Genomic DNA, 16,529 nt, shown 5'->3' with positions numbered 1-16,529 from the left:
CTCAGTCATTTAAGGAGATTTCTTGTCGGGCCCTTACAGAACAATAGTGTCCATTCTTCTCTGAGGTAGGTAAAACTCACATGAAGTGGAGAAACAATTGGTGTTAACGAGTTAAGTATGAGATCAGGAGAAACTATCATGTACTGTAATAAAGGGAAAGCATAATGGGACTTTGTTGATAATTATATACACATTCCAAAGGCGATTAATAATGCTGGTGGGGATTTATGCACGACTGGCACTGTGCGTACAGTATTATAGTCTGAAACTTTAATGCATGTGCTGATGAAAGCGAATGTGAGGTCCTTGAGGTTGCCATGGAACAGTACGCTGCTCTCACGCTCTTTTCACACTAATGGAACTTCAAAAGAAAGAAAGAATCCATCGAGAATCCAACATCACTCAAGAGCCGAGAGCACCAAACCTACCGATGATCCCGAAGATACCCAGGATGTTTGGGGCGAAGATGACCAGTAAGTTGATGAGGGTGAGGAGGCAGACAGCTATGGCAATGTGACGTGGCCACCAGAAGGTTTTATTTGCGAAGAACAGCTGCTGAATTGCTCTCCTTACCTGAGAAAAAACATGAAATAACAAAGCATTGAAAACAGATACTGAAATACTACCTGACTCCTCAACAAAGTTGTAACTGGATAAGATTAAGTTTATTTAAAATGGTAAAGTGTGTGTGTGTGTGTGTGTGTGTGTGTGTGTGTGTGTGTGTGTGTGTGTGTGTGTGTGTGTGTGTGTAAGTGTGTAATACTCACAGGAAACAGCACGATGGGTACAGTGAGTGTGACGGCAGTCAGCACAGCTAGACGAACGCACAGGATGAGTGTGTCATACGGGTCAATTCGACTGTAGGTGTGCAACAGCTCGGCTTCCACCTTATCTACACACAAATAAAATCATTTGTATTTAAACGTAAAATTAAAAAAAGGTTTATTCAAATTATGTTGCATTCCTCATGGCTTTAGATCAATAGTTCTCAAACTTTTTCAGGTGGCGGACCATTTTAAAAGTAAAACAAACTTTGTGGACTAAACACTAAAAAACTTCAAAATGAAAATTCTGTCATTATTTACTCATCCTCAAGTTGTTTCAAACCTGTATGAATTTCTTTCTTCTGCTGAACACAAAGGAAGACATTATGAAGAATGTCGGTAACCAGACAGTTGTTTAAGTACTATGGTCATTGAGGCCCATCAGCTGTTTGGTTACTTCAAAATATATTCTTTTGTGTTCAGCAGAAGAAAGAAATTCATACAGGTTTGAAACAACTTGAGGATGAGTAAATGATGACAGAATTGTCATTTTGAACTAATCCTTTAATAAATACTGAGATTAAATAGACTGCTACTTTTAGGTATTGAACCTAAATGAGCCAAATATTTGCTAGCTACGAAGTTTTGAATGAATTGAATCACTGAATTGAAAAACAGAAACATTTAATCACAAATAAATGTTAATACAATGAGTTAATTCATTATTTGTTGGGTAATTAGCTGATTAATTCAATCTAGGGATTTTTGCCATCTAAAATTATTTTATATATTTTCAGTATGTCAGAAAGAATACTTCATTTATATGATAATAATATATTCAGCAAGGATACATTAAATTGATCAAAAGACTTTGAGATTGTACAAATATTTTTTTAAATAAATGCTGGGGAAAATGTATTACGGTTTCCACAAAAATATTGAAATGTTTCTCGGGCAGCAATCATGTGACACTGAAGACAGGGGTAATGATGCTGAAAATTCAGCTTTATCATCACATGAATACATTAGATTATAAAATATATTAAAACAGTTATTTTAAATTGTAATATATTACACAATATTACAATTTTACTGTATTTTTGATTGAAAAAAAAAATGCAGCCTTGGTGAGAATGAGACTTTTTTCAACAAAAAAAAAATCATAACAACCCTAAATTTTTTAATGGTTTGTATATAATTTTCTTAATCACTAAATCAACTCTCAGACCTACTGACCACAGTTTGAGAACCACTGCATTACTCTTACCCAGATCACATTGGTAATAGTTTTCATTAATGCACAATGGCCACTAGATGGAGTGCTAACACTTTACCAACATGACCATGCATCCAACACACATTTATTGAATCAGATGATTAGATCTGTGACATCAGCATACACATGCTGATCGTGTAGCTGAGCAGGTCTCAATCTTCTCTTGTATTTCAAAAGCTCTGGAACATGAGGGTGAATATTTTGTGTCTAAAATAAGAAAATACACTCTTCCTCTTTCCCACTGCAGTCACACTGATCTCACCTAGACTCTGACATCTCAACTTGAATGACCACTCAGCACATCCATCTTGACAGGTCTTAACAAAACTAAAAAAACCTCCTTCACTCTCTCCATCTCATCTGAGTCACACTGTTGTCTCCTGATGTGTAAAAAGGTAGGGAGCTGTCCTGGATGACCAAATGACCTTTAATAATTGCGGCAACTTCCCATCCCTGCTGCTTCATGCTCTGTAACATATGACAATTTTGCCTTGCTCTTCACCTCTACCCCTAGATGTTTGATTCATTCTGTATAGCACATCCAACTCTGAATGTTATCTACAATACAGCGGTTTCTGTTATCTAACTTTTGGAGACTTGGAAACAGTTAGAGGCTTAATGCCTCTTTACTGGCACAATATCTGCATTTCTATTGCTATTCTTAGAGGACATTCACATAGGACATGTTTTTACATCCATCTGCAGCGTTTTTTACATTTTTGGTTTGTGTGCACATGCCTCTGACTATTTTTAAACAATTTAAGATACTCTGTCTGGTAATAAATAGTCCAATGCATTCTGTTCCCTTCATTTCTGCTACATCTAACTCTGTCAACAGAATAAAGGCCCTTCACACCAAGAACGATAACTATAACGATAACCATATTAGCGTCCACACCAACGGACGATTTCGTTCTGTTTATTATAAGAGCGCACTGCCGTTTTCGTCTGTCGCTTTAAATGCTCAAGCTCTTTAAAGCAAGATAGATTCTAAATGGCTGTCAATGTTTTCATCGTTCATCAGCTAGAACAAAAAAAAAAGATGTAATCGTTATAGTTGTGGTGTGAACTCTATTTTCTATGTGGTGTGCTATTTTTTTATATTTATAATGATTTTTAGAACTATGTTATTATCATTATCATTAATAGTTATCGTCCTTGGTGTGAACGGGCCTAAACTCTGTATAACACTCACTGATGCTATAGCTAAGGCCTTAGCAATGGCCTCGTAGCTAAATCAGAGCATATAATCACGCCTCCAAAGCACATTTACCTTTGCTCTATGAAATTTCATGAGTAAAATGGGAATTTCAGTCATTTCATTGGGAATCAGTGCAATGAAGAATTGCCTGATGCAATGAGAAGCTTGATAATCTTGTTCCAGTTTGGTGAACTTAAACACAAATTCCCAGCACCAACCAATAGCAAGCCTCTTGGTTTGGCAAGTGACCTGTGTTGGCAGAGATTTGTAACTTTGCAAAAAGCAATAGAAGTAGAAGAGGTGCTCAATTGTAGTCATCATTTGACAGTCATTTCGGTACATTTTCACTTCTGAGTACTCAGTTTCTACTATCTTGAGTGAAGGAAATGATGGTAATAGGCCTCACCGATGAAGGTCAGATATCCAAACAGAGCAGCCAGGAGGTACATGATGTACATGACCGCAATGGAGATGTTGGAGACGTGTTGCATCTTTGTCTTTGTGGGGCTGAAATCAGAAAAATATAAGGATGTGACAAAAGACAGATAGACTAAGCACATTCCAACTCAAAATATCAGTTCATGAAGTTTATACAGTCAACACACACTTCAGACACATTTCAGTCTCAATCTCTGAAGTGGTCGTAAGGCATAAATATTCATACTAATGGTCTATTTCTACCACTTTGATGTCTAATTATAATAGAATGTTTAACAAGTACGTACTTGTATGTACTTAAAGGAATACTGTGGCATAATTTTGATTACCACAATAAAATAATTTCTTGATTTCTAGTAAAGTCAGTATATTAATTTTTAGAGATTGGTCCTTTTCACTAAGTGCCTCACTGTAATCCAGATTTTTGCTTTTTTATAAGAAAATGATGGAAAAAAGTATGCCACTAGTGTTGTCGCTTGGGCTTAACTTGTACTGAACCCATAATATTCCTGTAATGTCTGTTTAAATATGCTAATTCCAGACTGGTAAACCACAGCTCTCCGAACAGAGAAGATGGGTAGTGGCGCACAGTGCAATAGCCTCCATATGCACACTGTGACTCATCTCTGATTCCAGAACTTTGAAAGATCTTGCCACCTACTTGCGCAGCTCTGTGTAAATTGGCAGCACCTCGGGGTGGCACACGAAAGCAAATGCCAGGATGGGAACCGTGTAGGCCGTCTAAAAAAATTAAAAACACAGACCATACCACGTCACGTCACCATGGATACAACAGCAGCAACCATAAAACCCAAAGTCCACACTTTAAAGCCCATTAAACACTGTAGAGCATTTCAGAGAGCTAATTGTAGCTGTGATTAAGTCAGACTTGGACAGAGCTCAGGCCTGGACTCATTAAAAATGCTGGTCCTGTGCACACAGAGAAAGACTGAACTTAACACTCCTGACTACAGACTTTTACACACGTAACACTCTGACAGTAAAGGACATGTGTGGGAAAACTGCACACGGCGATGTGCACACGGCAGGAGATGCATTAATGCTCGAAACATGAATAATAAAGCACCATAGGCCACAGACTGGAATAAATATGGACCTGTTTGGTTAACATCTTACAAAGAATTTTCATATGGGAAGGTTTCATTTTTCCTGCAATTAGAGAGCAAAAGAGAGGTAGTAAAATGCCAGTTCTTTCCATTTCTTCCCAATTTAGCAAACCACTCAGCAATAATCTTTAAAACCACAGCCCGTCAAAGGTTCCAAACTTCCTGTGCTTTAGAAATGTGAATATATTATAATGACATACTACATAATATCATATATTATCATAACATAAGCTGAAAATCCAGACTGATGCGTATATAAGCCCACATATATACAAGTTGTGCAATGGATTATTGGGAACTACAGTGTGTGTCATTTGATTTCGCTTAAAGTCTTATGTCACATGACTCATCATGATTTGAATGAATGTCACAGCATGATTTCAGTGCATTCGTATTGTAAGTTACGCAATGACATACCTGCGAGTTCATGTTAAAGAGGTGAGGGGTGCAGGCAGGGTCACCCTCAGGGGTCATCTCCACTCCTCTGTGGTCAGACACGATACTTGTGTTAAAGCCCACAACCGTCATGTTATGCGTAAAGTCCTCAAAAGGACATTTCACCTGGAACTTCTTATAGATCACCTGGAGGGAGACAAGAGATTCAGTAACTAAACAAGTCTTGCATAGGTTGCGCTAATCTCACAGTGAGTTTTTAAGGGTTCATATCTTTTAATCATTATTCCCTTAGGGTCCACTTATCATAAGTTATAACGTTTTTCATGACCATTTCAAACCCGCTTTCTGTCCCTTATAATTAGCCAGGACATTTTGTTCAGCTATGGGTTGCATTTGCATGCTTTTATAGCAAGTAAAAGGGCTTTTAGTATAATTTTAAAAACGTCCCTTTTCAGGTCGTGGCTCACGTGTCTTTATGCTGTGAAATCTGATTTTTATAAAGTGAACGTAAACGTTTTTAGAAAAATCATTTTAGAGTATCAAAGACATTATTGGGAGATATAAAGTGACAACTGATATTTAAATGGATTTTATGTAAGCATCTATACTGTAATAAAGATCTCATTGACATTGATCTCATTGATATTTAAATTGCATCTTACTTTTTTGGACATAGTCACAGCACCAAATTGCACATTTGTGCTCAGTTTGGGGCTCTGAATAAAATTTAATTTTTTTCCCTCCCCAATTATGAGCTCCATATTGACCTATATCATACTATATAAGCCATAAACGCCTGATGTATCAAATATTATACATATGCATTTTTTTTGTAAATTTGTCTGAAGGTTTCAATAAACTGCTCCATTAAGAAAAAAATTATTAGACATATATCAGGCTTTACAGGGAACATGTTGACATGGAAATGTGGGTTGTCATTGGCTGATTTATTTGTTTTTCCGATGCCAGAAATCCAAGGATGAATCGTGTTTACTGCTTAGTTTCAAAAGATGGTGCTTTTGAGTTCCAAATTTATGAAGTTACAAATTCATAAATAATATTGTTCTATTACATTTTAGCTTGGTTTCGCATGGTTTGACCCCTTTAATCCTGAAAGGTACACTGCTTTATACTGTAATGTTATTCATCTGTGTCACATGACCAGTCGGATGAGAGAGAGAGAATATTGGGGTGGCTCTGGCGCGATTATGTCAATTGGTGCTTGTTCAGATCACAGCAGGGATGATGAATCGAGTGAAGAAGAGGGAGGCAATGTTATCGTATTCAGACAGGACCATGGTGTAAAGACCAGACGGTTTCATGAATCCAGTGTGAAGATGTGGCACAGCCAATGCCACATGCACACACTAGCATGAGGACAGAGAGAGAGAGAGAGAGAGAGAGCCGTGTGCACAGATTAAAGCTCCCCTCCGAAACTAGGTCAGTGAGGTGCACTGAACACAACCCCACTCTAAAAATACTAAACACTCTCACACAACATCACACACTCATTCTGCTGGTGGAAAAGATGAGCACATCATAAAATCCCCTAGCTTACTATAAGATTTATAAACTGCTAATTGGAACTGTATCAAGATTAAATATAAATTTTCATGCTCTCAGCACATTCAAGAAGAAATGTCAAAATAGCAGAGTACTGCTTCATGATGAGAATACTAAGCAGCACATGGCATCTGAATGAAACAGATTTAAAGGGATAGTTCACCCAAAAATGAAAATTACACCCATCATTTACTTGCACATGTTGTTAGTAGTAAATAGTGAGTAACTTATATTTTAGACACAATATTGCCAGATAATTTGTCCTTTTTTTATCTGCCAATGAAAACAGTTCCAAACAAAGCTTAATAGAATTAAACATAGTGTGTCTCCGAGCAACACATAGTAGTGGAGTTTCAAATGAATCAGTGTACTGAACGAATCGATTCGAATGGACGGAATGAATTGTTTTATGACTCACTCAAAAAGAAAGACTTTTTGCCTACTGACGTATCGATGTTACATCTAAAACAGACTGAGAGTCTGTCTGGAGCGAACAAAAAAGCTGACTTATCCACCTTATTTTTCAACACGGAAGTACAGTAAGCTGTTTTCTGTGAATGTGCTAAACTTACAATTCATAAGACGCTATAGGGAAATAAGAAGAATATCAAAGTACAGTAAAGAGTAAAACTGTTTGTGCTACAAACCAGTGTGTTTATTATGAAGGTAATATGATGCCATAAAGAATCGCATGTGCAGGGTAGGTTTTGTATTTGTGTACATAAGACTGCAAGCGTTAATAAAATGTGCATGTGCAAGAGAAGATTCATAAATCCCCTTTCAAGTGTAAGAAAAAAATGTTTGCAGCATTTTACTGTTATTCTTAAGTGTAATTTCTTATATTGTGAAACTGCAGCTTCATGCTACGCAAAATAAATATGATCTGTATTCTTCTATCGTCCATTTTTCTGCGCTTACACTTTTGGCAAGTTTTTTTTTTTGCAGAAATACAGCCAAAAGCACTGCAAGCCTGTGAACAGCAATTTGCAAGTGAAAACAACAGAGTCAGGAACTACAAAACAGATTGATCACGTAAAACCAACCTTTGTGTAAAAAAAGAAACTGTTGCAAATGTCTAAATGACTTGTTGTGTACATGGGGCAAAAAAGTTTCCGAAATAACCAGATTTCTACAGTTGCGTCTTTCTTTTAGCTGCGCTTCAAGTTTTGGCACGATTCTCTCACTCACTGAGTTTTGCAAGCGTGAAGAGGAGGGCGGGTCCACCTTCTTCATGTAGCCAATCAAATGAGCTTCTCGCTGACTCTTGTTTTACTCTTATCTGACTGGTTCAATAAACATGCCAGTCGCCTGAACACATCTTTATCTTCATTTGGCTCAGCATCGTTCTCTTTGCCGAAATGCTACTTTTAATGTGCACTTACATGTTAAATAAATAAATAAAGGTTGCTTAATCAGCTGTGCACCATTAGGCTGACCAAGGCTGACTGACATCAGAATTTCAAGCTCATTTTAGACATTTGCGTGATCAATCTGTTTTACAGTTCCAGACTCAGTTGTTTTCGCTTGAAAATTGCTGTTTACAGGCTGGCAGTGCTTTTGGCCGTATTTGTGCGAAAAAAGCGTGCCAAAAGTGTAAGTGCGCAAAAATGGAAGTCAGAACAACACAGATAATTGCACTTACGCATAACAGTAAAATGCTGCAAATATTTTTTTCTTACACTTGAAAGGCGATTATATCCATTACAAATCTTCTCTTGCACATGTAAAACATTTTTACGCTTGCAATGTTATGTATACTTATACTACAAATCTTACCCTGCGCATGCGATTCTTTATGGCATCATATTACCTTCATAGTTTATAATTAATATTAAAATAAAATAGTAAGACACATCAGTTTGAAATATCAAGCAGCATAACAAGCTGTTTTTGTACAGCTAAAAATAACTGGAAGTGAATGACACCGGAGGCAGTGAAAAGTCAGTTTTGTTGGATTGTGTATAATAATAATAATTTCCATAAAAAAAAAAAATTAATAATAAATAATAAAAAAATTAAAATAAAATACATTACATTAGAAAAACTTAAACTTAAAAAACTTAGAAATGTTGCCTTGGTAACTAACCAACATAAAATAAAGTTAAGTTGAATAAGCTAAGCTGAAGTACTTAAATAAATAAAAATAAAATTGAAATAAAAATAAATGAAAGCTAACTAAATTGACATTTTTCAAAACAAAAAAACTAATACAAATGACAAAACCACATAACAAAATTACTAAAAAATGAATTTAAAATTAAAATATAAAAAAAAATTATAATATATCAAATATATCAATTATAATATTATATCTTATAATAATATCAAAGATCCTAACTAACTGTTGTATGATGCAAAATGCTCAGATAATTTTTTTAATAATGATAAAAAAATAGAGGCATGAGATGAGAAGCAAAAAAACAATTTTTCATTTTAGGTGAATTTTTTTTTTGACAAGGTCATCAAACATACCGAAATAAGGAAGAAGACCATACAACTGAGAGAGAAACCGCTGGTGTAGCCCAGGTACCCTGAAACACACAGTGTGATGATGGAGGAGAGCCAGTGATCGTATACAGCATTTACCCACAACACTTCTATGAGCAGTCTGACCAGATCACATTTAACCCTTTATTAAGATTCAATACTTTTACAATTCAATAAAACATGAATATAAGCATTTTACATTAAGTGGTTGTGCAGAAAGGAAGTTGTGAGCAGAACAAGGGGTGTGTGCAATCAGACATTAGAATTAAAAGTTTGAGAAAACTTACCGAGCTGCTTCATTAAAGCTAGCGGCAATATGACACTGCATGATACAATGACGACCAGGTAGTTTCCGTTTACATACCACTCCCTGTCAAACAAATCAAAGAAGAAAGGCAAACACAAAAAAAGAATTATAATATGGATCACAGTTAACTTTCTTCCAAACTTGATAAGTTCTTGTGAATTCACATTTCCTTAAAAATAATAAAAAAAACAAAGGACTGTCATTTTACCTCATTGATAATGGAATGTTACAGCAATAAATATAAAGATTTATACCATTTTTAGATTTTTTTTCCCCACTGTTAGAAGTTGTGAGAGTCACAGAGCTTTTCATTTCCATCTGTATCTTTTTTATTTGATTTATTACATTTATTACATAAATCAAAATTAAATTTTATTTTATTTGATATATTATAAGTTTATGTCAGATAAAAATGTGGGTCGGATATCATTCTTACCAGTGTTATTAATGTAAACTAAACTTAAAAACTGTTTTCATTAATTGAAATAAAGCTTAAATAAAAATAAAATAGAAAAACTTAAACTTAAAGTTCAAGTTGAAATACTAAAATGACTAAACCTAAAACTGAAATAAATTAAAAATTAAAGCTAAATAAAAATATTAGCAAAAACTAATAAAAATGACAAATGCACATAACAAAATTACTCAAAACTTTAACAAATATTAAAATGAAAACTGAAAATATATATATATATAAATACTATAATTCTATATAAATAATACAAAAACCAACATTCTTACATTCTGAATTCAAACTATTGTTTTAAGACTGGCAACCTCAATATTGTCAGTTTCACTGAAGCCAGTTCAATATTGATTCTGGCACTAAAATTCAATTGGATAAGTCAATTAGGCTAAGGAACTAGCTTATTTTATGCAAGAATTGTTAATTGTAATTATTAATACTGATACATTTCTCCATGGGTGTTGGAACCATTGTACTGTATATGGGTGGAACAAGACCCACTCGCTTTTTAAGACCAATGATATTGGACCCGCTCACTTTTACCGTCTCTAATTCAGCGCATATGTCTGTTCACTTTTCAGAGCGCCGTCAGTCAAATCCATTCCACTTACTAAATTGCTACATTATATTTCTCAACGAGCCGTAACTGACAAAAATAACTCTCAGTTTTACCCTTCCAGTCAAATTTTGTGCTGCAAACATCAATAACAGCAATTTAATGCACAATGTGGAGGCAAGACGAAGCAGAGTTTAATTTACTTGTTTAATTAAAAGGCACCAGAATACAGGAAATGGCATTTACTCCTGTAACATTTTTCTGGGGGAGGACCACCCACATTTTTTTTTTTTTTCTGACGCCCATGCATTTATCCACTGAATCCATTTTTTAAATCATATAGCTATTACTGTGGTTTTATAAACACATCAATGCTGTGTGATACAATGATTTTACTATGTTTAAAGGCCATGTTGCAGGTTAACAACCACTGTCGATTAATGGGTACATAAATCACTCAAGATATGTATATCATTTTTAAAATGTCCCAAAAATGGCCTTAAAGCCTAGTTTTTTACGTTTTTGGTATTAACGTTTTTTTTACGCAACTCGGTGATGACGTCACGTTGGGGAGAAGTGGAGGAAAGGTAGCCTCAGCCTAGTATTATGGTGCGTTCAAAGTCATCTCGTATAGATCGTATTTACGAGTTGAATGCCACCAAAATGTCGTAAATACTTAATAATTAAATGCATGGTCCGAGGAGAATGAGTGGAGAGTTGGTGAAGTGTTCTGGTGAGTTGCTATCATTTAACAACGCAGCAATGAGCACTGGAGCTAGTCTACGAGCAGCAGTGCACAATAACGACACTTTTTTTTTCTTTTCATCTAGAAATAGAAGGCATCATGCTAGCTATATGGGTGTTTCTAAGCGTTTATCTCTTCCTCCGGTGAAAATGTTGTTGCAAACGTAGCCGCCGCATGTCTGTCGCTGTGTTTGGCAGGTGCTTGTCTGGGCGCCGGCGGTGCCGTCCCATGGAAACTGCGCTGGAAAGCTTGTGCTGTAGGGAAGTGAGTGTGTTTTGGTCGCTGGTCGAGGAGCTCACCTCGCACCAGATGTGACGTGCCTCACTCAGCATCCAGAGTTTTTACACCCAGCACAAACAGTAGTTCACCATTGTCAATCTACCTAACGTTATATATTTCTATATATTTATCTATCTAGCTGCTAGCTATCTATGCTATTGCTAACGTTATGCTATCTGGCTGTCTGCCTACCTCTCTATACTAGCCTATCTATCTATCTATCTATTTATCTGTCTGTCTATCTATATCTATTTATTTATCTATAATCTGCGCTAACGTTATCTGAATACTCTCGTCTGCTACTCGTCTCTCTAGTCACTCTCAATGCGGGCCGCGGGCTTTGGTAAATTCTCTCCCCAACGTGACGTAATGGCATTGTGGGGGAAAGGAGAGTCGTTGCAAACCGCTCTACTTTTTCGTATTATATTCCGCTTTGTGATACCCAACGACATAAAATACAATGGATAACAGTTTAAATGTTTATTACCAACAAGTAAATAGCACAAATTCGATGAAAAAAAAAACCTGCAACACGGCCTTTAAAGTGGTTTCAGACCAACACCAATTAATTGTAATAAAATTTGTAAGGCTTCAAGTGGCCATTCATAATAAATATTGACCCATTTAACATTCCCCTTGTGCATTTGCAAATGCACAGCAGTTCTCTTATTAACCTAATGCATAACATTTCCATGCTTTTACAGTAAAAGAGTGCTTACTGCAGTATGTTCTTTAAATGGCTTAAAGTAAAGTGCATTAATCACATTACTGGACAACACCAGGACAGGGAGGTGGTGTTTATTTTGGGGTGTGACCAATGCCCTTTCTTTTAAATGTGTTGTGATGTGTGACTGAGCTGCTATTTAGATCCGGAACCTTGTGCTCCGACTATCACAGGCCAATTTAGAGGGGAAATCCTCTCCCTCTCTACCTCATCCCTAAAGCTACTAATCTTGTTATTCTGCCCGTTATTAAGACCGAAATCATGGCATCTCTCAAAGAAGCTTTGAACGACAAAGACTGAGAGACTTCCCATGGACGGCCTGTACCCTGCCCGGAAATTCAGCTTGATTTAAGACAATAGAGCGACTCTATAAAGCCAAGGATGTTCGATGGACCGTGAATTTTATTAAGTGGAGACGTTGCAATCTCAATGAGGTGAATGGTACCAGGTACATTAAGAGCTGAGAGCTGGTCAACAGCGCTAAAGCAAAGTTATCTCGAGAGGTCGAGCTACATTGGAGGTGATGGTGCTTGACTCTTGTACTGATTGGCTAAGGTGTGTGTGTGTGTGTGTGTGTGTGTGTGTGTGTGTGTGTGTGTGTGTGTGTGTGTGTGTGTGTGTGTGTGTGTGTGTGTGTGTGTGTGTGATGTTTCACATGAGCAATAGTGTGAGTCAGCGATTGAAAGGCATGCCAACACTCGTCTAAACAAACTGAGTTACTTCCTCTCAACAGTTTTCTCCCCACCCACCCACCCCTCCATGTCTAGTCTGGATGAGGACATGTCTGGGTGTAGAATGAATGGGGCACATTAACCAAAGTTACTTAAAATACAGTGTACAAATTGTGGTATTTCCAAATAGCAAGACAGGAAAAGAAGAAAATAGCCACTTTCACAAATGCAACAGATTTCCATATTGTATCTGCACTGCTATCGTTCACATTTCAGAACCAAACTACTGTTAAAATGTGTTGCAATCTCTGACTTGAATATCTAACCGTTACAGCATCATGTTGACTAATTTGCTTGGATGAAAAGAAGCTAATTTATTTCAGCATCTAATTTGATTATATTTCTTTCTATAGCATATACCATTAAACATTTTAGGGTGAGAATAAGATTTTTTTTTATTCAGCAAGGATGCATTAAATTGATCTTAAGTGGCAGTAAAAACACTGTAAAAAGTGATCAGTTGACTTAACTTAATAATTTTAAGGCAATGGGTTTCCTCACTTTTTTAAGATAAGTCAACTGACCATTTTTTACAGTGTAATGTTACAAAAGATTTCTATACTTTCCAATTATCAAAAAAATACAAAATTTTGTTTATCAAGGTTTACACAAAAATATCAACTGTTTTCAACATTAATAATAATAATATGAAATGTTTCTTGAGCATCAAATCAGCATATTGGAATAATTTCTGAAGGATCATGTGACAGTAATGACTGAGGAAAATTCAGCTTTACCATCACAGGAATAAATCACATTTCAAAATAGGAAATATTTTAAATTGTAATAATTTCACAATATTATTGTTTTAACTGTAATTTTGAAAAGCATAGGTGAGCATAACAGACTTCTTAAAAAAAAAGAAAAAAAAGAAAGGTTGTGCATATAACTAAGTTTTTTGACCTAGTTTGCCTTGCTGGGATAACGAGTGACACCAAGATACACATAAGTACATCCTACTTAACGGACTGTCTATTGTCACCCTTGTTTTCATTTGTGTCAAATGAAATATGTATGCAATGACTAAGGTCCTTTCATAACATTTTCCTGCTAGTTTTAATTTACAAAAAATGTCACGCACTTAGATTCATGTGCACTGCCAGCTAAAACTGAAATTAATAGTCACTGTTTACAGCGCTGTGATCCTCCTCACTCGCCTGGAGAGGTGAGGAATTCAAATGAGGCATCCAAAGGTCGTTTCCGTGGAGTTTTTGAGGTGTCCTCCAGAGTGTGTGCACAGGCCTTCTGTCAGGTCGAACTCCAGTCATCGTATCTGCAGCCGGCTTGCGTCACCGACCGTCACACACTCATACACACACATTTCCTTGGCTGGGCAAGTGAGTGTTAGTCAGGAAAGATCTGACCTTCACATGCTTACATACATACAAACCTGTTCTCACCAAATCTAGTCCATCTATCACAGTTCTTCTCCTACACACACACACACGTACACTTTTACACAATTACGCCAAAGGATTTAACTATGTGACTCAAAAATCCTAAGGGACCTATTGATCTGACAGAAACTGCGCAGCTCACACACATTCACAAATTGGCAGTAATCATTACGAGGGGCAAAACTGATGTGGTTGCTAATGTTAATGGCCTCATGTCCACAATGACAGGCTGGTATTTGACAAAAAGGAAAAGAAATGCCATTGAAAGAGGAGCTTTTACAGACTCGACTAATGAACAACACTTTTCCTTGTGACCTTTAGTGTAGACCTTCCAACACACTAGTTTCTTTCATTCTTTCTCTTACTATCTTATCCCAAAGGACATTTTTTAAATTTATTATGACGTTTTTGCAGCCGTGTAGTCAACTTTATCTCAGGTGTTTGTAATATAATAGCTAAATATAAAAAAAAAAAATAGACACAAATGAGACTTGTTGGCATACAGTACACTCTTTAATTATCTATATTTTGCAGCACCTCTTAAAAGGCATAATATTGCCTCTTAAAAGTTAAGAATCCAAACGCAGGTTTTCCCAGAGAACCTTTCAGTGAAAAGTTCTTAAAAGAACCTTTTTTTTCTTAGTTTGAAGAACATTTTAATAATCTAAAGAACTTTTTTCCACTATAAAGTGGAAAGGTTCATGGATGTTATAAGGTCTTTATTGAACCATCAAGGACAAGTGTATAGGGTTATAAAATAAAGTCTGATCTCTTGTCTTGAAATATCTGACTTTTGAACACATACACAGTTTGAGACATTGTTGAGCCTGCAAGACCTTTTTTGAATCTTTGGATAAGTTACTGGGTCTTTTTCTTAGGAGAAACATTTGAAGCAGGAGACTACTTTTGGTTTCCCCTTTTGTCTACAATTAGAGACATTAAACAGATCTCATGTTTCATTTGACTTTCTAGTGAGTGCTTCCGTGTGCGGATACCCTAACATGCTTGAAACGGGTGGCGTGGTAATCTAGAGTCATGATGTGGCCAATAAACAGTGGGAAAAAACAAGATGTATTTGTGTTGCTTTCTGAGAACTAAAAAACATCTTTAAACACACACAGACATGTGTACTCACCCTGATGTACTGTCCACCTTGAGAAAAGCCTGGATAACCAGTGGAAACTCGTACTTCACTATGTACAAGTAGCTGGACATGGCTATGAGAGGAGAGAAAGAGAGAGTGAGATTCATACACAAACACACACATACAGTAAACACCCTAATCCAGGACGTATTTGTCTACTCCAGGGGATTGTGGTTATTATCCTGGAAGCAAATGTCACAGTAAAGAAGAGAATCAGTTCTATATTTAGTTACTATAAACATGCACCAAACAGCAACCAGCTTAGGGTCTTTTTCCACTACTGTAGATCAAATCACAGTTAAAATGACAAAGCTCTCTAAAAACTATTGACGGAAATGCAAAACAATATTAAAAGAAAAAATACATAAAAAAAGAAGAAATGATAATGTTATACAATAGGCAGGATACTGGTATAAACATTTTAAAAACAAATTATGCTGAAAATAATCGGTGTGCCTTAGCAGATGGACCATAATAATAATAATAATATATAGTTGAAATAGGCTACAGCTTTCGAAAATGAGGACAACATGAAAGAAAGGGAGGAAAGGTTACAATGAGATTGAAGGAATAAAAAAATAACAAAGCGATGACCTGGACTGTAAATGAGAAATGAATGACAATGCTATCTATCTACGTCCTGTCACTTTCTCTGCAGAACTGTACTGTGTCCTTGACAGGTTCACAAAGCATTACATTGTGTCTCCCGAGACGTAACTTTTGACAGCGTCTCACCTCCAATGTTCTGCAGGGTGATTGCAATGCCGGCAGCCATCTTGCCTGGTGTGCCGAAGGCTCGGAAGCCCAGTTGCTCGTAAGCTCTAATGCCTGACAACAAATCAAAAAGAAATTAAATTCACACATCGCCCAATTGCTATGAATATACAACAATATAGTAAAAAACATTCATCTCCCACCTCAAATAATA

At 36.2% G+C, this 16,529-nt stretch overlaps 1 protein-coding gene across 2 annotated transcripts in view; it reads right to left on the bottom strand.

Annotated features, from left to right (window-relative positions):
• The window catches only part of slc38a3a (solute carrier family 38 member 3a), a 49,839-nt gene that overhangs the window by 4,459 nt on the left and 28,851 nt on the right, over window positions 1-16,529 (bottom strand). For both annotated transcript variants that reach the window (XM_081358393.1, XM_081358392.1), the window contains exons 6-14: window positions 16,337-16,429; window positions 15,593-15,674; window positions 9,540-9,622; window positions 9,238-9,296; window positions 5,224-5,388; window positions 4,341-4,420; window positions 3,648-3,748; window positions 768-892; window positions 429-573 (exon numbers count right to left, since the gene is read on the bottom strand). In XM_081358393.1, the coding sequence (XP_081214519.1) occupies window positions 429-573; window positions 768-892; window positions 3,648-3,748; window positions 4,341-4,420; window positions 5,224-5,388; window positions 9,238-9,296; window positions 9,540-9,622; window positions 15,593-15,674; window positions 16,337-16,429 (933 nt within the window). The remainder of the gene's footprint in view (window positions 1-428; window positions 574-767; window positions 893-3,647; window positions 3,749-4,340; window positions 4,421-5,223; window positions 5,389-9,237; window positions 9,297-9,539; window positions 9,623-15,592; window positions 15,675-16,336; window positions 16,430-16,529) is intronic.

This window comes from Scardinius erythrophthalmus, assembly GCF_964197995.2.
Source record: "Scardinius erythrophthalmus genome assembly, chromosome: 25".
In the NCBI taxonomy this organism is placed as follows: domain Eukaryota; kingdom Metazoa; phylum Chordata; class Actinopteri; order Cypriniformes; family Leuciscidae; genus Scardinius; species Scardinius erythrophthalmus.
Note: the sequence above shows the minus strand (reverse complement) of the source record. Positions and strands in the feature narration are given on the sequence as shown.